Raw genomic sequence first — 23,927 nt, 5'->3', positions numbered from 1 at the left:
CATTTAATATTAATGTAATGTTAATTTAATGTTAAAATAATGTTAATTTAATATAATGTAAATGTAATGTTAACTAAATGTTAATTAAATTAATATGGCCACGTCAGCGACAATGATAATTAATTATTTTTTTCGTTTTCTCGCACCTATAATTCCCAAGTGGTTCTGGCTGATTCGTAGTGGGATACCCCTTGATTTTGGCCAATTTCTCAGTTCTCCGGGATGACCGGCAGTTTCTCTAAGAAACTTTTTCCGGTCTCTGGAAGTGTGTGTGTGTGCGTGTGTGTTAGTGACGTGGTTCCAGAGTGGGAGAGAGTATCTGGCCAACTCCTCCTACTGGAGTCCACTCCCGGATGCAGTGCATCATGGGTCGACTCCTCCTACTGGAGTCCACTCCCGGATGCAGTGCATCATGGGTCGACTCCTCCTACTGGAGTCCACTCCCGGATGCAGTGCACCATGGGTCGACTCCTCCTACTGGAATCCACTCCCGGATGCAGTGCATCTTGGGTCGACTCCACCTACTGGAGTCCACTCCCGGATGCAGTGCACCATGGGTCGACTCCTCCTAGGATGCACTGCATCATGACCTGACTTGGCATGAACTTAAAGGTGCCCGATCCCTTCCTGCATGTAGTGGACTCCAGGATGCAGGGCATCCAAACCTGAAAAGGTGAGTTGCAGTTTTTTTAATTATGTGATGACGTGGCTTTTGTAAAAAAATGCAGTTAATTAATTCAATTTTTTTATATTTTTTTTTCAGGTTTTTGGTTGTGTATTTGGCTGATTGCAGAAAATAATTGGTGACACCATCCAACTTGTAACTTGAAGTTCGACATCAGGATGCACTGCACCAAAGTTATTACGCAGTGAGTACATCCTTTAGACAATAAATAATTAAGTTATATATTTTAAAAAATCATAAATATTTTGATAAAGAAACTAAAAGAAACAGATAAAGATCTGAAAGTTTTCAAGAACATGAAAGAAATTTAAAAGGTAAATTTTATCAAATATTGAACTTGAAGTACATGAAAATCAAACACAATTAATAATTGTAAACAAGTAGCGACATATAATATAAATATATGTAGTATATATATAGTAATAGTTGTAAGAATGCTGTTACCGGAAATATATAGTATACTGACACCACATAAATGGACTGGACAACAGGCTGCAGGATCAATTATGAATGGCGTGATCTTCTATTGAACTCCACTCCAGGATGCAGTGCATCACCTCAGTGGGGTATGTATTTTTTAAACAACCGATTTGTGTAAAATAATTTAACTAATATTTTGGAATGCTTCTTTTCATTACAGGTGATGACTATACCTTTCTACTTGGAGTGTACTTCAAGATGTAGTGAATCAATAACCCAAAGAGGTAAATACCTTTTTTACTAATACCTTTTTTACTAACAAATTTATTCTAACTATTATTATTTGTTACAAATTATTTATTATTATTTTTTTTTCTTATTTAATTTCAGGGTAAAGTGTAAATGTACATGTTGCGGATAAAGTGGTTGCAGTGGTTATCTTATTGAACTCCACTCCAGGATGCAGTGCATCACCTCATTGGGGTATGTATTTTTTAAACAACCGATTTGTATAAAATAATTTAACTAATATTTTGGAATGCTTCTTTTCATTACAGTGATGACTGATCCGTTCTGCTTGGAGTGAACTTCAAGATGCAGTGAATAAAAAACCCAAAGAGGTAAATACCTTTTTTACTAACAAAATAATTCTAACTATTATTATTTGTAACAAATTATTTATTATTATTTTTTTTTTTTTTTTTAATTTCAGGGTAAAGTGTTAAGTGTTAATGTTGCGAATAAAGTGGTTGCGGTGATTATCTTACTTCAAGAAGACGAAAGATTGCAGTGCAGATCAAGGAGCTAACTGAGTAAGTACCAATCTGAAAAGATTTATTTATGATAATCTCATAATTAATTAAGTAGTTTTTACATTAAGTTGGAAAATGCTTAACCTGGGAAGTATTTGGGAGAGTTACTATCTATCTATTTAAATAGAAACTGATTTAATTGGGCCGTGGTAAAGGCGGGATTTCTCTTCGTTTTTCTTCGATATACTCTATATGCAGGGCCGGAGAAACAGTTTTGAATCATACATTCAACTGATAATAATGGATGTGAATAAATTTTTTTCTACAAGTCAAGCATTTTGGGGTGTTGAATTCCACACCCGCTAAGATTTGGCGTGTGGAGTGCTCAACACCCGGTATACACCTTCCGCCGGCCCTGTTTACAACCGTTTTTTGGCTTTGTATTTTTAAGTTTTCATGTGCAAATGAATTTTCGAGTATTTCAAAGTCTAATTTTTGTTGGCCTCCAACTAAGTTACAACGCGGTAGACGAGGTGCCAATCTCGTGGAACAGTAGTGAAAAGTTTTGTTTTGTAGCGCACTGCACACTTTCCGCTATCACCTAGTTTTCGAATGATTCCGGATGTTTTGTCTGTGAATCGCTCCATCGTTCCATCGGCTGTGGCCCCTTTGCCTCTTGACCTCAGCAATGCCAGCCATTTGCCTGACCCATTGGGATTCTTTGGCGGAGAATTGGCAGCCACAGCCAATCGGGAGCACTTTGCCACTCAAGTGCCAAACAATTTCAAAAATCAACACCACCCAACCAAAGTGGAGGCGAAAGGGAAAGGAGCACAGGAAGTGGGTGGCAAAAGGAGAGACTGATGAAGGAAAACCAATTCATTTGGAGCACAGGAGTGCTCGTGTTGCAATGACAGTGGCAAAGCCAACCAATCTTTGCGCTCAATTAATTAACTTGGGCAAAAGGTAACGCCGCTCTTGGCTCTAATGAATACCAAATGAGCATATCAGCGTGTGTTCGTTCAGCGCAAGACAGCTTGCGATTTATTTTGAGTAATAAATTCGCTAAAAAAGTGTCACGAATTTATGGAACCGCCGACATTTCGGGCACGGATGACAGATTGCTTTGGATGCGAATGAACAGAGATTGCCCGGAGTGTTTGGGACTCCGGCGTTTTCCGGATTTATGTGGCCGTGTTCGTGTCCGCCAGGCACTTGACTAACCCTGAACGATACGGATACGGATACGTATACGAACACGGATCCAAGGATTCCCCTCCAACTCGCTTAGTCATTCGTGCTAATGTACATTTTTTATGCTCACCGCTGATAAGAGAGCCTTCGTCCTGGCTCGTACTCCAAGTCCAAATCCATCTCACACTCGGCCTCGTTCGGAAAGCGGTCCTTTCGTTTCAATTTACATATGCTCTCGCCTTTTAAAAGCTACACTGAGCACTCCGATTGATTCTTTTGTTTAACTTGGAAAAAAAGTTATGATTTAGATTTTATTTATAATATAAGTGTTACCTAGTAAAATGGGAAAAGCATTTTTGAATTCTTTTAAACTCCGTTTATTATAAGAAATTAAATTAAAATTTTTAGTATTACCCTCCTTATTTTAAAACTTACTTTAAGAACTCTTGACCTTGGATTGAAGTGCATATCCTACATATAAATGATGTGTCAGTTTGCGTTGCCGGTCGCGTTTTTACCTCCAACTGGCTTTCACTCATTTTACGCTTCGCCGCCGCTGTTCACCCGAGGTTACTGCTTTTCCCGTTTCTTGATCTTGGTCGTGGCCTCCTCTGGAAAACATCTTAGCCGGGCCAGGTGGTAAGAAGGCCAGGTGGTTGGCGAAAAGCGGGTGGCAGTTTGGCTGCCAGTGCGCCAGTGCCAAAACAGATTACAGTTCGGGACATGTTTTGATAAGCAGCAATTTAAAACGTGATGCTATTTTGGGCTTAATGCACGGAGAAGATTCGCCACAAAATCAATCTCAAATGGCTAAATCAAAAAATAAAAAAAACGGAGCACAACGTGTGTCTAGTTTTATAATTTGGGTTTTTACATATGAACAGAAAGAATAGAGTAAATAATGCCATTTTCCTTATTTAATCGGTGAACTCATAAAAACATTGCATGTGGAAAATCTATATAAATTAATTTAGATTTAATAAACTTTGCACGAAAGATTGCGAGAAAATGAAATGTAGACAAAAAGCTATTTCGTTTATGTCATTTTTTTTTTGGGATTCAGAGTCTTGGGCAAACCAAAGAGCTCAATCTGAGCCAAGAGCCAAAAGTTTCCATTTCGATTCTCCAGTTTTCCCGACTGCCACCCCTACTATTTATTTTTTTTGGCGGCACGTTCGCACTTTTTGCTGCCGCTTCATATTGTATCCGCCCCTTCACTCGCTTTTCCTTTTCTTTTCCGGGTGTTGTTATAAGAAACTCATTCGTATTGTCAACTTCGTTTTCATCAGCAGACAGCGAAGGAACCTGCAGGGGAATGCCAGCTAACTGACAGAAGCTTTAAGATAACAATTTTTATAACTACATGGCAGCGTCTCATCCACTTTCCGAGGCGTCCGTTAGGCTTTCTAAAGCACTCAGAAAAATTAGTCTATGTTCAGGTATAAAATATGTGATATTATTATCGGACTACATTGCTTTCAGAATCTCCTTAAAAACTTATTAAATTTAATGAAACTAACGAATTTTGTTAATATGTACAGTTATTTACAGCTTATAACCTTTGATCATTACAACTTAAAAAGATTTTTTTTGGGAGTGCAGACTATAGGGTTTTCCAACATTTTCGCACGCCTTCGGTTGCCCATTTATTTTTCCTGTTCTTGTTATCGTTGTTATTGTCGCTCGCTTGTCGTGTCCTGTCATAAAAAAAGGAGCAGGAAGCGCTTCAAATCGAGGTGGGGGAAAAGTAAAGCATCTTGGCGGGCATATGACAGATTGCTTAAATGGCACCCATGTGGGGCATTACCCCTGCTGGAAGGTCGAACATCCGAGTTGACATTTAAAAAGTTCTCTTCCTTTCAGCCGTATTTTTTTGGCAGATAATTGGTAAGTGTTTTTCTTTCGATTTCTGGTTAGTATGTGGTTCGTTTTACTATTCGATTTCCAGACAATTAGTTTCGGGAAAAACGCTGTCAAAAGGTGTTACAGATAAATTGCGGTCCTTAACCCAGAACTTGGGTCGGAATTTTTTTTACCCGCAACTTGTGAAGTTAAAGGAAAAGGAAGTTCTTTTATCCCAAAAAGTATTTATGTTCTTCTTCAAAATCGTTTGCAATTAAAGCCTTCTTTAATATTAAATCTTTTTATGCTGAATGTTTAATATATAATGTGTTCAGTCTGCTGATTCTGTAACGGCAACAACATTAACTGCAACAACAGTGACATAACACACACGTACACACAGGACATTATCCAAAATGTCCTGCAGCGAAGGGAAATTCACTTCCATGCTCGTTCAACGAACGCGATTAAATGAGCAAATCGTTTAATTATAAGTCCACTTAATGCCAAGGGAAAAGCCAAAGGCTTTATAGACAACATTTTCCGGCTGAAAGCAGGGAGGATATGGGGATATGGATTGGCAATTTCGATTGCCTTTAGCCGGATCGTTAATCGTGACGCGACATTTTGACAGTCGCATGGTCCCAAGAACTCTCGCAATGGCCGATAGCAACAATATGTCAATGCAATTTGGCAATGATTCGGCAGGCTGTGTGAAAAACCGCCTGCCATTCACGCACACCCGCTTTTCCACCCCATCCACTAGATTTTTCCCAAACTGCCAGCAATCAGATTTCATTGGACAAGACGACTGCTGCCTTTGGCAGTTCTTTCGGAGGAAACACATCACCCGTGAACCACCTTCCTTGATTCTTCATTTAATTACTGCAAAACCTTAGAAGGAGTAGTGCTTAAAAACTAAAAATAAACTATATTAAGAATGAAATAAAACAATCTTACAATCTATTTATTTTGCTACACCCAAGATAATTATGGGAATACACATTTTAGTATTAAAAATGTTATTGTTTGTGGCATATCATTCGATTTTATTTAAATATTTTATTCTCAGCCTTATCTAGCATCGAAAAAGAGTTTACGTTGCCATCATCGTGCTAAACGCATGTCGAGTTCGCAGTACTGTCATCAGTCAGGAGTCATGACCTCGCAATGCCTTGAATGACAGCCTGATCTCGAAATGGAAAATCAATGTTCAGACCAGCTCACACATAAAAGCAAGACCCAAAAAAAAATCCCAACGCTGACAGTGACTTGACTGATTTGCAAAACAGTGTTTCTAAATGATTTTTGTGTTTCTTTTTAAATTTATTTTATGGTTTTTTCAAGAATATTGTTGGGAAATTGAAAGGGTATTCTCTACTTTATTACTTGGTTTTTCTGTATTCAAAATATCTATATAAAAACTAATACAAACAATACATAGTTTTTCTTAAAATAAATGCAGCCTTTGCAGTATCGTTCTAAGTAATCTCTCAGTTAAAACCAATGAATTGAATGTTCAACCCAGTTTATATAAAACTAGTTTTATTAAAATACGATTGTATTAATTATAGGTCCTACTCTATTCCATCAAACTGATATTCAAACTAATCCACTTAGCCTGTCGTCCGCTGTTGGTTAAAAAATCAATTGCGCTTAAGCCAGTTATTTTTAAATTAAAATACGAAAATCCCCAAAAAAGCGGGAAAATGAGACCAACAGCCACTTTGTGGAAAACAGTTTATGTTTATTTGAATCCGCGCTGACAGAGTGACAGAGTCGGGTCGTCCAAATATTTAATTTAAATCAGTGTCACTGGCCATTAGATGAATTGGGTTGAGAGAGAGAAAGAGATTTCCATGATCGGGCCAATTGCAAACTGGTTAACAAAAAACACAAGCCGCACAAACGTAAATGCAAATGGGACAAAACGTAGTGGAATTAAATTAAAATCTTGCTTTAAAAATTGTTGAATGGAAGGGGATGAAAACCAGTTTTCGGGTGAGGTAAATTACTCAAGAGGAGGTGAGGTAAGCAAAGGAAAAACAATCCAACATGTTGCCACCTGAGAAGCGACTCTTATGCCTTTGTTTTTGCTTTTGTTTCATTTGCCTGAAACTACATGGGAACATCCTGGAGATGCCGGCGGATGGCGGAGCCGTTTTCGTGTTTTCATTTAATTTAAAACATTTTCTTTGCCCAAATTACAAAATCCATCTAGTGTTGAGCTCAGCCATGAAGGCACTGTGCTATTAAAATTGTGACTAATACATGCTTTAATTTGCTGAATGTGAGCAGAGTATGTAATTATTATAAGCTGCAGCAACTGTTCATTATTAATGAAAGATAGAATTATCAGATGAGGTAATTTTAAATCAACAAACAACAATTGTTTACCAAACTGAAGGTTTACATTTATTTGGTTTCTACTGTATTTCTATTTTAGACAAGCAAACATTTTGGCAGACTCTTATCACACGTAAATATTATGTTGATAAGATAGGATGGGAGTTCTATCCTCTATAAGACCCAACGATTAGCCAAATGTTTAATGAGATAGGGAAGCCACAACCAATCAATTGGTGAAATATCTGAAACTGGTTGTGAAATGTTTTTTTTTTCAACCTAGTACAACAATCCGAATCGAGCGGGCTTCTTATCTGAGGCAAACTGATGTGTCATCTAAAGTCAGCGAGAATACTATTCTATATATAAGGCTTTGCCAGCCGGTTTACTTTAACAGTCTGCCGTAACCGATCCACCAAAATGGTTGGAAAAACGAGTACATTTTTGCTAGTGGCGATAGCCCTTGTTGGCTTTATAAATAGCTCCCAGGGAGCAAATTTACTGGGAATCTTTCCGAGCTTGAGTCCCTCGCATTTGATCATCCAGATGTCGGTGGCCAAAGTTCTGGCCGAGAAGGGACACAATGTGACGGTGGTAACAGTGCTAAAACCAGTAGTGACTCACAAGAACATCACCGTGGTACGGGTGCCCCTCACTAAAGAGGAGGAGAAAATGATGAGCGATGTGATCGGGGAAATGTCCAAGACCGATAATAAAAACTTGTTAGTCAACTTGATCCGAATGACGGGACAGATGGATTTTATGTTTGAAAAAATGGCGGAAGCCTTGAAAAATTATCGTGTTCGAGATCTATATCTTAACAAGGACAACAAGTTCGATGCGGTCCTTTCTGGATATTTTATGAACGACTTCCAGATGGGATTCGCAAAGAAAGTGAACGCTCCAATCATTGCAGTTGCCACAATGCCACCCAACCAATTGTTGAACTCCCTTATTGGTAATCCCCTCGAAGTCTCCTACGTGCCTGCTTTCGACGACTCGTTGGAGAAGGGAAAGGGTTTGACCTTCTGGCAGCGATTGACTGGCTACACCAAAAGCGTCTTCTTCGTGGGTTTCAATTACCTAACCGAAAGGCGTAACAGAAGATTATACAAGTAAGTTGTGTTATGCGCATAAAAAATCTTAATAAAATGAATAAAAACTTTGTTTTCCAGGGAAGTCTTTGGCGATGATTCCACTATGCCGGAGTACTCCGACCTTATCAAGAATGTTTCCTTGGTCTTTTTCGCTTCCCACGCTCCCAGCGAAGGACCCATTCGACCGAATGTTCCTGCTGCAGTTGAGATCGGAGGCATTCAAATCAAGGACAAGCCAGACCCTCTGCCCCAAAACATGGCAGATTTTCTCGGCAATGCCACGGATGGAGCCATTCTCCTCTCCCTGGGGTCCAATGTCAAGGGAACCCATCTGAAACCAGACACCGTTGTCAAGATGTTCAACGTGCTCTCAAAACTCAAGCAAAGGGTCATCTGGAAGTGGGAGGATCTGGAGAAGACCCCCGGAAAGTCGGACAACATCCTGTACTCCAAGTGGCTGCCACAGGACGACATCCTGGCTCACCCTAAGATTAAACTTTTTATCAACCACGCTGGAAAAGGTGGGATTACCGAGGCCCAATATCACGGAAAGCCAATGCTTTCCTTGCCAGTATTTGGGGATCAACCCGGAAACGCTGATGCAATGGTGAAGAAGGGCTTCGGTCTCACTCAAAATCTTCTTGCTCTCGAGGAGAAGCCTTTCCGCGAGGGAATCCTTGAGATTTTGTCCAATCCCCAGTACGGTGAGAAGGTCAAGACATTCTCCTCTCTCTACCGCGATCGTCCGATGACTGCCAGGGAATCCGTGATCTACTGGACGGAGTACGTCATTCGCCACAAGGGAGCTGTCCACCTTCAGAGTCCTTTGGTGCACATGAACTTTATTGCCGCCAATAACATAGATGTCTATGTCCTGTTGGCCGCCATTCTAATTACACTTCTACTGCTGTTCAAAGTGGTGGTTCAATTTATTTACAGAAAGTTCATCTCAAAGTCAAAGAAGCAAAAAACGCACTGAAGGCTTTAAATGGCCTGATAAGTTCATCTGCTAGTCAAAATACTCTGTCATAATGACATAAAATAGCAAAAGAAATCAATAAACTTATAAAACAACAAATAATTTACATTTATATTTTCTTTTAATTGTTGTCTTTATTATAAACATATTTGCAGTTGGTTATCCCTTGATCCCTATCGTGATCCCTTTTGCTCGCCGATTTTGAAAAAAATAAAGAAAATATTTAATAAATAAAAAAACTTATTCATGATTACCGAACAACTAAAAGTTGAACGCCTTGAAAGTTAACAAAGACATTGATAAGCCGAATCAACAAAATAGTTAAGGTTATCAAAATTACCTTGGGTGTCACGTATGCTCATCTATTTGATAAGCGTTATCTAACTTTATATCAACAGAGTTCCCACGCTAATAAATATAAATAAAGAAAATATTTAATAAATAAAAAAACTTATTCATGATTACCGAACAACTAAAAGTTGAACGCCTTGAAAGTTAACAAAGACATTGATAAGCCGAATCAACAAAATAGTTAAGGTTATCAAAATTACCTTGGGTGTCACGTATGCTCATCTATTTGATAAGCGTTATCTAACTTTATATCAACAGAGTTCCCACGCTAATATTATATACAATTTTGTAGTCATCGCGTAAGTGCAAGCAATTATGATGTCTAGCTTTCTGCGAATTCCACTTTAAATTTAGAGTGATGGGCAGACTTTTGTCATCAATAAACATTTAGTTTTTAATACTTCCTTTTGTTATAGTTTTATTTCACTCTAAAACGAATTAAGAAACTTTATTGTTTTTTCTCTTTCTTAGGCTTAGAAGTACATTTTTTACATATAAATTTAACTAGAACTGTTAACAGCAGAATAATAGTTACTAGTACAGCAGTCAGAAGGAAATAAACATCAATGTTATTGGCGGCAACGAAATTCACTTGAACCAAAGGACTCTGAAGATGAGCGGCTCCTTTGTGGCGGATTACGTACTCCGTCCAGTAGATCACTGATTCTTTGGCAGTCATAGGACGATCGCGGTAGAGTGAAGAGAATGCCTCCACATTCTCTGCGTATTTAGGGTTCGATAATATCTCTAGAATTGCCTCTCGAAACGGTTGTTCCTCCAGAGTAAGAAGGCTCAAAGTTAGACCAAAACCCTTATTGACCATTGCTTCTGCGTTTCGAGGTTGGTCAGCAAAAACAGGTAACGAGAGCATTGGCTTTCCGTGATATTGAGCCTCAGTAATGCCACCTTTTCCGGCGTGGTTAATGAACAGCTTGATCTTAGGGTGAGCCAGGATGTCGTCCTGTGGCAGCCACTTGGAGTACAGGATGTTGTCCGACTTTCCGGGGGTCTTCTCCAGATCCTCCCACTTCCAGATGACCCTTTGCTTGAGTTTCGAGAGCACGTTGAACATCTTGACAACGGTGTCTGGCTTTAGGTGGCTTCCCTTGACATTGGATCCCAGGGAGAGGAGAATGGCTCCATCAGTGGAATTGGCGAGGAACTCTTCCATGTTTTGTGGAAGAGGATCCGGTTTGTCCTTGATTTGAATGCCTCCAATCTCGATGGCAGCAGGAACATTGGGTCTAATGGGTCCCTCGCTGTGAGCGTGGGAAGAAAAGAACACTAAGGAAGTATTTTTGATAATTTCCGAGTACTCCGGCATAGAGGGATCATCCCCAAAAAGTTTCCTGGAAAAGGAATAGCAAATAAATAAATACGTTTTATATGTTCTATATTCAAATAGGGTTCCACTTACTTATACCAGTTTCGATTACGTTTTTCAGTTAGGTGAGCGAAAAGCGTAAATGCAAGGCTTGTAACGTAGCTACCCAAGCGCTGTGGAAAGGATACGCCTTGTAGGACCTCCTGAGGATTACCAATCAGTGGGTTCAGCAAATGATTGGGCGGCATTGTGGCCAGGACAATTACAGGAGCGTTGACCTTTTTCCAAATCCCATTTGGAAGTCGTTCATGAAGAATCCAGAGATCACAAGGTCGAACTTGTTGCCTTTATTGAGGTGCAGATCCTTCACTCGATCGTCCATCAGGGCTTCCGCGTTCTTCCTGACCATGAAGTCCATTTGAGCGGACATCTTGAATAGGGATAAAGCTATATAGCTATTGTCGTTCTTCGACATCTCGCCAATTGCATCGCTCATTTGTTTTTCCTCCTCTTTGCTGAGGGGAACTTGAATCACATTTATATTTTTGTGGGTCACCACAGGTTTCAGAATCGTTACTACGGTTACATTGTGCCCTCTTTCAGCCAGAACTTTGGCCGCCGACATTTGGATGATCAAGTGCGAGGGACTCAAACTTGTAAACAGACCGAGTATATTTGCTCCATGGGAGGCACTTATAAAAGCAGCAAAGGCTATCGCCAGCAAACAAATTTGACTCGGTTTGCGAACCATTTCGCTCGATTTTTAGCTGTTGACTGATAATGTGCAATCGCGTTCAGTGCCTTATATTTAAAATATGTGTACACTGACTTCGGATGATAGCGATAAGCAACATTTCACAACCAATCTCAGCTGTTTCGCCAAACATTTTGTTTATCTTCGGTTTCCGAAAAAGGGGAATGGATTCCCTACTTATCTTATCAATACCTTTTATTTTGGTGAATCACATTGTCAATGTATATGTAATATACTAAATCATTTTCTCATAATTTCACAATTATATACACATAATTTACAATTTCTGCGTTAAAAGTAATGCGATCTGTTATAGCCTATGAAATAATAAAATGTATAGCTAGCTTTTAAATTGTAGTATGCTTTTTATTACAAAGGATGCGATCTAGAAGGAGTTTTCGGAATGACTGTTATCTGTTCGCATCCCAAAACATCAGTCCTTGTCTTTTGTACGTGTCCTGGCAGAGCCTGCGGTCAAAAAGTGTGTACTTCTTCGCGGAAATTCGGTGAAAAAACGTTTGGCTGGTGAGGAGGAAAACGAAGGAAAACTCAAAGAAAATAAGAGCCGGGCACAACCACGGTGACACTTTGTGGCACACAACTTGGAAAACGGAACCCACACCTGAACTGAAAATCCCGGATGAGGCAATTTACAGTTACGCGGCCACGTGACTTACTAAATCATTTTGGACTGTCGCTCGTTTTGTGGCAGCCAAAAAAAAATACACGGAATAAGAAGTGAAAATAAAAAAACACCTTAAATCCAATTCCCGCCCAGGGTGATGTTGCCGGAAATGTCGGGCTGACAAATCGCGTGCAAAAATCTGTGAAATCTTCCTTTGCTGCCATCTCTATCTGTATATTCCCAAACCGAAGTCCGTGGCCCTTTTCCTCTGCACTCGGAAAATGTCCTTCGATTAATTTAATAGTTGCATCTATGCGGGACTGCAACTTACATTCCTTTTAATCTAATCCAAATAGTTTATTAATATTTAGTGAGCTTAAAGGTTCTGCTAATCTACATTGCTTATCAACTAATTACCATTTTTGCGAAATATTATACTATATGTAGATTAGAAAAGCTATTAGATGTTGAAATTTTGACGTGAGACTAATTTAGCCTGCTAATTAAAATAATTTATTATTTTTTGTATTTGTTTAACTTATTGTTTCCTTTTTGTAATTGAAAGAATTGGTATTTGTGAATAAAAGGTTTGAAAGTACCCTTTTAATCAAATCATTTAGATAGTAGATAGTAGTAGTAGTATTTCTCTCAGTGCAGATTTCCGAGCAACTGCGCCCAGTTCTCCTTTCGGTAAGTTGGGGTTTTCCTTTGGCGCCTCGTCCTGGACTCAAAAAATCACTCCGAGCACCGCCGGCGCCTCTTTGGCAATTTGTTGGGTTTGCTTTCCCTTTTTTTTTTGTTTTTTTTTTTCTTTTTTTGGCTGTTGTTGTTTGTGACGTTGTTGTTTCATCCCATTCCACTGGCGGTGGTAAATTTTTTGATTAATCAAAGGACATTTTTTTGTGCAGTGCCCGTGTCTCTTGGCTGTTGGTTTGTCGGTTTGGCCAGGGAAAAAAAGGAGGCTGAATTAATGCAAAAATGATGAGTGGAAATTTGTCAAGCTTATTTACTTCCGTCATTTAATGTGCCCGCGGCAAATCGACGGAGTCGGGGTGCACAGCCGTATCCGGATCCGGATTCCCAGATTCCGGAGCTGGAGATGGAGCTCAAGTCGGGCCCAAACCAACAGACGGCGGAACTTATCTTTGTTTGCTCCAATTTTTCGTTGCTGCTGTTGTTGTTGTTGTTGTTATTTTTCCCGTAGCCCAGGGCAATTTTATGCATAATTTTCGGTCAATGCCTGACAGTTTTTGTTCTTGTTATTTTAGCTACTGATTTTTTCCCCCTGTCATTTTTACCTGCGGCGGCCATTGGCCATTGCATATTTTAGCCCGGATTTGCCCTAATGCGTTGAATATTTTTCACTGCCCTGTAAAGTGTTTGGTTTTATATTTATTTCCGAGGGGATGCTAAATCGAATTTTTCGTTGTTGGCATTTTTCCTTTCTTGTTTTTTTCCTGTTTAAGTTTGTTTGTATCTGTTTGCCATAAGTTAGGTAAACGACTGCAGGAAAGGAAATGGTTGCCTATTGGATTTGGGGAATTCAGATTAGGTTGAGGAAGGCATGCGAATCGAGATTTTTTGTCCCTTCTTCGAGAGACACCCAACAAATTTGTAAAAATAGAGGAGCACTTAAAAGATAAAGGAGTATTTATTAATTTACTAAATTCATGATCAGGCTAAACATTTTCTCAATTTTTTTTGACAAAGAAGCCTTTTTCTTATCTTTCACTTGTTTTAAAGAAATCTTTTTTTCTTGCAAAATTTTAAGTAGTTTTGTAAATTAACAATGCACTGGCGTACATTTTATTACGAGTTTTTGAACATTGGGATACTTATTTTAATTGAGATGATGCATCTTCACCAGCTTCTTTGGCAACCATTTAGATGTGTGCATCCTGATTTAAGTTCGGTGATATTTTTATCGGCCATCCACATATACTGTCGTGAAGTTGGACCACTAAAGATTATTAGAAATCAGTTGAAATCAACTAATCAACTCATAAGACTTGTATTATTCCACGGAGTATTAGTCTATCTCTCTCTGATACTTCTTTGGGATACATCAGGATGTCTAATAAAAGAAATATTGACTCAAGCGGAAACTTCTGACTTAAATCATTATCTGATTATATTTCGTTTATCGATGTCAATGAGCTTCCTTTGCTGCTGCTGGATCCTTCCAAGAAATCGAGAATACCACTACAAAATCAAGAAGGTGGATATAAACAAGGATAATGACTATATCCATCCTGTTTGGGATTCCTTTAAATCCGAAATTAATTTGGGAAGTTTAGGTCTGCATTACAGAGAGCGATTTCCAAGGCCAAGGGAACCACCATACCATGCTCTTGCAAAAGGAGTTATAAGTCGCCATAAATATATTTAATCAAAAAAACTATGTTATTTTATGTATAATTTTCTAAAATATAAATATAATCCAAATCCATGCGAAATAAAAACTTATATGTTAATTTTATCCACTTTTTTATTACCATCACAAAAAAGTACCTTTGCATTAGTCTTTTTATTTGTATTTATTTATTTCGCATACATCATTTAATACAATTAACAATTCACATACAATAATTAAGTTTACTTGCCATTGATTGTGTGTGTTCCTTTTTCTGTGCTCAAATATTCATGTGTAAATTTGTTGATATTCGAATTTACTTTTTCTATTGAAATAATTCTGACATATAATTTTATTTGGTAGCAAATTTTACGTTTAGATACCTATATATTAACTTATGTTTCTCTGTGCTGATTCATTTTTTTATCATTTCCGATGGCTTATTCACACATAAATAAATGTTGCATTACACTTATGTAGGAAATGGCTGGGCTTCCTGCTCGGACCTAAACTAATTCGATTTCGACTATATACAAATTCAACTGTTGCTGCCTTGGCTTGTTAACTTTTCACTTGGCTCGAAAATGGTGCGAATCACTCGGTTTACTTTTCGCCCGTGACTGTTTTCATATTCTTTTATTTAGAGTGTGTGCACTTGGAGACAAATCCCGGATACTTAGGCTACAAAAAGAGCTCCAGTCAATGCCAGCCACTAACTTTGGGAGCTGTGCCAGCGCAGAATGTGAACGAGGCTCAAAAGCCAGGCGGCCAGAGATGCTAAAAAAAATTAAATCAAGTCAGAAAATTAATATGGTTTGAACAAAATCTTAAGAGGAAAAATATGAATATATTTCCTTAACAGAGTTTAATAAAGATATTTAAATTCGAAACTGTGATTTAAAAAAATTGTATATACAAAACTTGCTTGGTAACAGTAACAAACTTAGATGTTATAATTTAAATTAAGAACTTGAAAGCTTGTAAGAAACTAAAATTCAACAAATTAAATATAAATATAAATAATTTGGAACTACTAAAATTGCATTAATAACTCTTTGGATTTTGTACCTTTTTTTATTATATTTTTTAACCCTATCTCACCTGGTCGTCCTGTAATACAGGAACCGTTCTCTGTGAGCCGCTGCTTGGTGCCGGCATCCTTGAGCGCCAGGACGGTGGTCCTCACCCGATTCTCCCTTCGCACCGCCGCCAGTCCCATGATGTCCGCCGTGCAGCGGAGCTCGAGCATCTCGCTCTTGCTGATGAACCGCTGGTCGTCCAGGTGGAGCCGCAGCTGCAGGTGGCTGGCGAACAGGTGAAAGCCGTCGGCGTTGCGTGAGACTTCGTTGATTTGTGGTAGCAAACTGTGCCCAGGTGCCTGTGGCCGGAAGCAAACGGAAACGGAAATGGAAATGGAAAGCGGAGGGTTTAAAAGCCAAATTGTGAACCGCATGCGGGCGTGACTTTCAGCCGTTCTACTGCTCCAGTTCTCTGTCAACATTTGGACAAGTTCGATGACCAGGATGGAGAGACTGACTGACTGACTAAAACCACACCGCGATAGCGGTTTTGGTCCATGTGGCTGGGCCAAAACACATAATTTACTTTCCCGAAATTTGCAATGAGGTCGCCTTGATACACTCAAAGAATTTTGGGAAGTACTTTATGAAATTGTATTTTTTTACACCATTTAAATCAATAATTTATATAACTTTTTATATAGTTACCGTTTTGTTGTTAATGTACCACATTAACTTGGCCATTGGACTGGACATTTCAGAACTGCAATTAGCCACTAGATAGTCGTGATATTTGTAGGCGTGTCGCACGCCCGAGATTATTGGATCCAATTTGGGAAGCACTGTGAAATATTTTCAAGTAAATTAAATATTTAAAGCTTTTTTAAGAAATGCATTCTTTTTATCCAACAATTTCCATTTTACTCCCATTAAAATAAAAACCCTCTGATTAAAGATGTCAAATGCATTATTGTCCATTTGCCCGAGGTGCATAAAGTTTCATTTTATTTTTCAGTTGGCAGAACTAAATTTTTGTGTCCAACTCTGCCGGCAAATGCAAAATGGCATTTGGGCACCAAACTTATCCCAATTAGAATGGCCAAAGTCCCACTGAAATCCGAGCTTAGTTTCCATAGAAATGGATGCTATATGGCAAAGTACAGGCGGCACTTAGACAATTACCGACACGCCAACACCAAATATTTATTTGAAGTGTTAATTAATCTTAACAAATAATTGCCCAGGACAAAGTTTTTTGATGAAAACAAGCGTAATTTAGTTTATGGCGTAGGCCCCCCTTTTCCTTCGCCACCAAGACCACAGAGGCAACAACAAATCCCGAGTCCAAATGAATGTTGTTGTGGAGAATTTGTGAAATATGCTAAGGACCCCCAAGGCCTCCAGAGACAATGGAAGTGGTGGGAGTGGAGGAGAGGGGGAATGGGGAGAGTGGGGAATCAGAAGTCGGGCAGTCAGCAGGACTGTAAACTTTTTAATTGACTTAATACAAACCACTTTGGTGGAAAGTTTCTGACCTGTTTCAAGTACAACTTACGGGTGGTGGTCGACGGGAGGGACTGACGGACGGAATCCGGAGTTGAAGTTGATGATTGTGGCCATGTTGTGCCTGGTGGCACGCCCCCTTTTTTGCCCATTCACCGCCCCCAATTGTGTGACTTGCATTGCGGGCAAAACAAAAGCAGCAAAAATGAAAATTCAACGAAAACAAAGCAATCAACTAGGGTAAATAAACCAAAAATGGCTATGTAGTATGCCCAAGTACCAGTAAAGCATCAGGAACAAGATTGAAAAAATACACATACCGCCGGAGAGGGGAAAACCCCCTCCGGAAAACCAAAAACACAAAGAGAAGTCCGCTTTTCGGGGGGCGAAAATTGTGTGTTGTTGGAATGCTAAACGAAGCTAAACGAGCCAAAAAACAAGTTGAGGACTTCCACACTGGACAGGTGTAACCAATTTCAGAAGCGTGTTTATTTTAAAGGCAAATCTAACCTCGAATGATAACCCCCGCATTAAAATGTCACAAGTTTAGAGGGGGACATGAAAAACTGGTCACAGAAAAATGTGTAAACATATGGAGAAAATGTTTGAAAAGTACATGATTGTAGTATTATTATGTTCCCTGCTTAAAGGGTAAAAGCAAATGAGGTTCAAGCGCGCTTAAATATTTATTTTAAATATGTTACCAAATGAATGAAGTTCTAATTTATATAAACAAATTGACTTCAATTAAAATTCCTCACCTAGATTTTTTTTCAGTGACAAAGTCAAAAAAAACGTTAGCAGCTTGTCCCTAAAAATGCGGCAAATCTCCGAAGTAATTAAGTGCGGCTCAGTCGCCGTTTTGCGGCCAGTGTTTCGACGCACCATACGCCTGTATGACCTGGCGTGTCCCGGCGTATCCTGGCATATCCTGGCCGCTTTTGGCCCACTGCTGAGCTGTGCAAACTTGGCAAAGTTAATCAGTGTGATGACACACGGCACGCAGCTAAGCGACAAAATATTTGCCCGGCCAAAGTTTGGAGCAAACCTCGAACCCCCGGGCCTGATCCTGTTTTCCCGTGTTTCCGTGTGCCCATGGATCCCCGGTCCTGTTTCGGGCATCATCAAAGTGTCCTGGGCGATGGCTGTTTGAAAATCGAGCTACAGCGCATCCTCTCGGGCCGATGTTGTTGTGACAAAGTTTTTAAGGTGGTTACGATGGCGATGGCACTTTAGTGACAAAATTCCCAAGTCGATTGTTGGTCTGTCAACAGCTTCGCCTTCATTGAAACAAAAAACTGGCGACACCAGCTAAAACTACGTGCATCCAATTCCCCCTTTAACCGCACACACACATACACTCTCCAACCGCTTTCCCCGCATTTTCCTGCTTTTCCCGCTTTTCCCGCACACGGACACATTGTTCTGCCTGAAGAGGACTTTAAACTTTGCCGCTATCTCGTTGATGAAGTTTGATGCCATGGCTGGTTGGCTTTATTTTGTTTAGCTGTTGCCCCTTGTGGCATTGTATTCTTTTTGCTAGTTTTTTCTTTCGGCTTACATATAAATTAAACTGACAAAACCAACTAGCCACTGTTGCTGGCATCTGCCAAAGGCAATCGCCGATCGTTGGACAATGCACCCTATGATTATAGGTTCTGTTCTTTTATTTATTATCCCAAAAAATGTTTTATTTGAATTGTATGCATAACAGATAAAACATATTTAAAGTTTCATATTTGTATGAATTTTTATAACCTTTTTTCGAGTATTATACTTTAATGTCATTTACTTTATGTAAACAAACAAACCTTGTTTATAAAAGGCCATTTAGTTATATTTTAAATATTTTTTATTATCGTATTGCACTTTAAAGCCGATTGAAAAGTAGGTAAATCATTAAAGACTTTCCCCCATTAAACTCTCTTATTAAAAGGAAACCATTCTATAGTTCAGTCATGAAACTCCATTAGGAATCGATTGGGTTTATGCATTTCTACTGATGCATTTCAATGTTTCACAGTTCCCAATCAATCACCATAAATCAAGAAACCATAAATAAATGCCAACTAATAATCGAGAGAACAGTATTGTGGCAAAAAGCAAGGGAAAACTTATCGGGTTGTGGGTGGGCGGGGAAAATTCGGGGGCGAAAGGAAACCCATCCTCGTTGCCTAAGCTCGTCCTGCAGACTGGCACTTAATCTAGCCAGTGGGATTTCCATGTACAACCACTTGAGCATGGCTTACTTTGTCTATTTAAGTACGCTGAATAGATAAAAGTCAAATTGACATGCAAATAGCGAGCACACAAACAGTCTGCCCTCAGCCAAACATCCAATTAAAGACGCAATACAAATACGAAAATGCGAATTCAAATTTGATTGTTACGCGTAAACAAATGCCTAAGTGCGCATTATGCAAATCAATATCTCTTAAAGTAACGTCAATAAATAAGACGCCCACAAACCGAACAGAACCCGAGCAACTCGAACTCGAAACCGAACCCAAACCCAAACCCACTCGATTCTCGAAGCCCTGGGCCAACAATTTAGCATCGATGTGGAGTACGGCCCCCCACAAAAGGAGACAAATCGCTGAGCGGCGAAATTGCGACAAATAAATCATTTTGAGCCGCATAGAAACTAGAAACAAAAGACATAAGCAGGCCATTTCCATTTGGACCAAAATCAATTGATTTGAATTTCAAAGTAGAGCCAGCACAGCGACCGAAAGTCTGACTGACTCTCTGTCTGGCTGGCGGATCCTTCTGGCCGCAATCAACCACAGAAAGGGGCAAAAAGGGGCATTATTACACCTAAAAAAATATTGTATATCCCTCAAAACCAATGCTAACATGGGTAATAAAAAAAAAAAAGGAACTTAAACATTTTTACAACCTAATTTGAAGAGTATTTTTGTACTCTTTGCAATTTAAACAGATATTCACTAATATTTTCGTCTTAATGGGCCTTACAATAAAATATTTAAAAAAAGTTGAAGATGAGTTGTTTATACATTTTTTTTTGAAATTGATAAAATTCTTTATTTTAATTTTTATTTTATTAAAGCCATACCATCCTAAAATTTTCTGGCAAAAATGCATATTAGTTTAAATTAAATTAGTTTAAATCACTCATTTTAATTGTTATTTTTAAACATGGCCCTTTTTTTTTGCAGTGTGTGCCAGAGTGTTGGGTGCTGGGAGGAATCATCGTCATGTACGCTGCCAATCAAAGCGAAATCAAAATGGTGGGCGATGCGTTGCCAGCGGCTTTTGGCAGTTCGATGCGGTGCGGTGGCTAAAAGGTTCGGTGGATCGGTGGTGCGGTGGTGCGATGGTGCCGCGTTGACGTTAACAAACCCAACTACAAGTGCCGCAAACGAGTTGGCCCCTGCTATATATTTGTTGTATTCTGTGCCATTTGTTGTTGCTGTTCTTGTTGTTGTTGTTGTTTAGGCCCAGCACGTGACAACGGCAAACGACCGCGCATTGTAGATTATAAATTGATTCGTACAAAACTCACAATTGAGTTGAATTTGTTCAGCAGAGCGGCAGGTGGCGCAACGCGGGGCGTTCGGCCGGGATGCCCACTGTACAGGCTGAGCGTTTTCGGGATGGTTGTCGGGATTTATTAACAATCATTACTCATACAAATGGCTGACGCGTGTCACAATTTTCCAGCGTTTATGCGACGCCCTTTTGAACTGCCTACTGGCCTAGGTTCCCGACCCTTCGGCGCCTACTCCACCCGCTCCCCGTGCCTTCCCCCTTCCCCATCCCCTCTCCCCATTCTTCATGCAGCACCCATCTATCCGGTAATCCGTGATTCGCCCCGCAGAATCCGCCCGGAAAACACTCCGCCAGTGTGGCATTGATAAATGGAAAGGAGTTGCCGCGTGAACTCACGACCCCGAATTCTGGTGGCCGTGCAAGGACCATTTATAATTTTATTAAGTGTTTGCAAAATTGCACATAATTTGTTGTCTTTCTGTTGCAAAACATAAATCAAAGACAGCAACAAAAATTGCACAGTGGAGTGAAACAGGCATTGAGGAAGTGTTAAATTGAAGGAGTGTTTTCAAGTACAAAAATAAATAAATAAAACTATTATATAAAAAAATTAAAATTTATTATTATTAACAGAGATAAATGATTATATATTACATAATATGTGCATATTTATATATTTATTAATTTTTATATTCATCATAAATGTTTCTGACCAGAAAGCCTGCAAGTGAATTTAAATTAAACCACCTTTTTAAACTGTCTATAGTATTTGTGCAAATCATAAATACTTTCGGGAGTGCTTTTAAAACTTATTAATGAATCAACAAAAATTATATGTGTACAGACTGTTCATTAAAATTTTCCAATCCATTCAAATTTTGTATGGTATATTTAATAGTAAAATAAAATTTGTAATCCATGGGTGGAAGGATAACAACCCAAGCTCATGTTAGGAATAACTTGTAATGGCTTAAATTTACGGGACTGGTATAGTGATTGGATTGTTGGTGGACCTACCTCCGACTGTCATATTGGCGGTCTGATCGATCAGCTTGAACTCGGGCGCGTCGCCGGAGACCTCGCACCTGTATTGACCCGAGGAGTGGGCGCTGAGCTTCTCCAGCTCCACGTTGCAGATGAATTGATTGCAATGCGGCGAACCGTCGGCGATGGCGACACCTTTAACGGGGAACCAATTTGTTGTCGGCGGTGTTAGTGGCGAGTATCTGCAAGGAGGGAGACGGCAATAGGACATTAGAAAGAGAGGGCGAGATGGCTGCTCGAGTTCGAGTGCTGCGCAAAACCAAAACCATGAAATATTGATGAGGAAAATCATGGTAAAAATATTTTTTTTCGGTTTTTATTTCAGTTTCTGCAGCTGCAGCGCCCTTCGATTTGTATCCACATTTTGGCCGGCTGTCGATTTTATTATGAATAATATGCAGTTCTACTGAGCTCCGCAATCTCCTCAGAGCACAAATAAAATTCAAATTCAAATCGAATTCAAATTCCATTCTTATGCATGTTCGTGTGTAGAGAATGTTGCATTTGATTACAGCAATTAGCGTGTCGGTTGAGAAAATCGTTTTGAATCAATAAATTGATATGAATTTTCTAATAAGGTATTTAAATATTATACAAATACCAGTAACTAAACATTAAATAGCATTGTTTGGTAAATGTTGGATACATTTTCGTTTTACCTGGTGTAAATTCCAATTAAGTAATAATAATACAAATAATTTAATATTTAAATATTTGAATGGGTTAATAAAGCTAATTGTATTCTATACAATGGAATATCAATGACAAATACCACAATTAACTTATAATTTTGAGGGAGATCTTTGTGAAAGCAAAATCCAAAGGAATTGTTAGCACGTTTTGTTATCCGTAAACACTCAATTTAACAATTAGAAAAGCACGGGCGAACAAATTTAGAATTACACTCGAATTGCGTGTATCTTTTGTGGCGTTTTTTGTTACAGATGGAAGCAACCGCAGTGTCAAATGCACATGAATAATTGAAGCCGAGTGCAGACCGCACAATCAAAACCTTCACACAAAAGCGTAATTGATAAAAGCCAACTGCCTACAGCAGTAAATTACTGGGGAGCCAGCCCCAGAATCCGCCCCTTCTGCCACAATCGTTTCGAGCTGCCACGCCCCTCGCGAATATGTCAAAAACAATAACTTGGAACTGGTCATGCCAATTGAATGTGGTCGCCAAAACGCTTCAAATTTACATTGAATCAGGGGCGTTGCTCGGGAAGTGCAGTGAGCCGCAAAATGTGATCGAAAATTAAATTTATGGATTTAAACACACTTTTTTTTATTATTTCCGTGAAAAGGAAGTATGCGGAAAAAGATGTTAAATAAACTGTATTCTCACACATTGTAATACTTTATACCATCAATCAGTTTAAACTTTAATTTTCCTAACAGTTTTTTAGTAAACTAAAATATACAAATATTGAAAATACAAAATTTTGTAATGGAAAATCAATAATAAAAACTAGTATATTCAAAAACCTTTCAAAATATTCTTCAAACTAAGTATTTTACTAAAATAAAGATTTTTGAGTTGTAAATCCTTGTTTTCTTTTGTGTGCTCTATCCGAAATGGGCGTGTCAGTCCATTTGGCAGAGTCCATAAGCCGTTAAATGGTTCTGATATTTGGCATAAATAATCATTTTTTGTCGCCTGACATGGCCATATTTGTAGCGAGCTTTAAAAATCAATAACCAAAACATTTAAAAAAGAACTGTGATGCCGGGGCACACACACCTTTGTTAAAAATTTTTGCGCTCGATTAAGCCCCGGATGGAGTCCCTCGGATCCTGTGCGTTTTGGATATATGCGGCAATGTGCAACAATTAAGCCAGTTAAATAAAAAGCCCTCTTCGCACATATTTGGGCCCGATATGGCAGCGTCACCTGGCCGCAATTGCAGGCGGCCATAAAAATCCATTTCAATTAAGCATTTAAATTAGTTGCGACACTTTCAAGCGACCCAGCCCATTTCCATTATTTTGTTTTTATTTTCGGGGGTTTTTAAGGAGGTGGAAGGGTTGGAGGGGGGACTTTACTTTGTTGCGGACAGTGTAGCACTTTCATGACGTTTTCAATTTGCGCCATAAAATCTGCATGAATGCGCCGGCACATTTCG

General features: G+C 39.1%; 3 protein-coding genes and 1 long non-coding RNA gene across 8 annotated transcripts in view; 2 read left to right on the top strand and 2 right to left on the bottom strand.

Moving 5' to 3' along the window:
- The first annotated feature begins 1,211 nt into the window (after positions 1 to 1,211).
- LOC122320753 lies at positions 1,212 to 1,852 on the top strand. 2 transcript variants are annotated; one of them, XR_006245813.1, is made up of 3 exons: positions 1,212 to 1,251; positions 1,326 to 1,389; positions 1,818 to 1,852. It is a non-coding gene; the product is annotated as an uncharacterized LOC122320753 (long non-coding RNA). The 2 variants fall into 2 exon arrangements; XR_006245812.1 differs by lacking the exon at positions 1,818 to 1,852 and adding an exon at positions 1,496 to 1,583.
- A 5,796-nt stretch (positions 1,853 to 7,648) lies between these two features.
- Positions 7,649 to 9,421, top strand: LOC108087380 (UDP-glycosyltransferase UGT5). The gene is made up of 2 exons (XM_017184720.1): positions 7,649 to 8,354; positions 8,415 to 9,421. Exons 1-2 carry the CDS (start codon positions 7,660 to 7,662, stop codon positions 9,313 to 9,315), a joined length of 1,596 nt encoding a protein of 531 aa, XP_017040209.1. The 5' UTR covers positions 7,649 to 7,659; the 3' UTR covers positions 9,316 to 9,421.
- Positions 9,422 to 10,056: 635 nt separating this feature from the next.
- Positions 10,057 to 11,750, bottom strand: LOC108087083 (UDP-glycosyltransferase UGT5). The gene is given in 3 exon segments (XM_017184263.2): positions 10,057 to 11,015; positions 11,084 to 11,276; positions 11,279 to 11,750. Coding segments are annotated over 3 exon segments (1,557 nt in total). The 5' UTR covers positions 11,742 to 11,750; the 3' UTR covers positions 10,057 to 10,114.
- A 3,194-nt stretch (positions 11,751 to 14,944) lies between these two features.
- LOC108087385 overlaps positions 14,945 to 23,927 on the bottom strand; it is a 37,891-nt gene continuing 28,908 nt past the window's right edge. For all 4 annotated transcript variants that reach the window (XM_017184728.2, XM_043209205.1, XM_043209206.1 and 1 more), the window contains exons 4-7: positions 21,775 to 21,983; positions 16,450 to 16,583; positions 15,824 to 16,100; positions 14,945 to 15,499 (exon numbers count right to left, since the gene is read on the bottom strand). In XM_017184728.2, the coding sequence (XP_017040217.1) occupies positions 15,435 to 15,499; positions 15,824 to 16,100; positions 16,450 to 16,583; positions 21,775 to 21,983 (685 nt within the window). In that variant the 3' untranslated portion in view covers positions 14,945 to 15,434. The remainder of the gene's footprint in view (positions 15,500 to 15,823; positions 16,101 to 16,449; positions 16,584 to 21,774; positions 21,984 to 23,927) is intronic.

The sequence above is a fragment of the Drosophila ficusphila genome, unplaced genomic scaffold (assembly GCF_018152265.1).
Source record: "Drosophila ficusphila isolate 14025-0441.05 unplaced genomic scaffold, ASM1815226v1 contig_791, whole genome shotgun sequence".
Lineage (NCBI taxonomy): Eukaryota > Metazoa > Arthropoda > Insecta > Diptera > Drosophilidae > Drosophila > Drosophila ficusphila.
The sequence above is the reverse complement of the archived record's forward strand: the minus strand, read 5'-3'. Positions and strand labels throughout refer to the sequence as shown.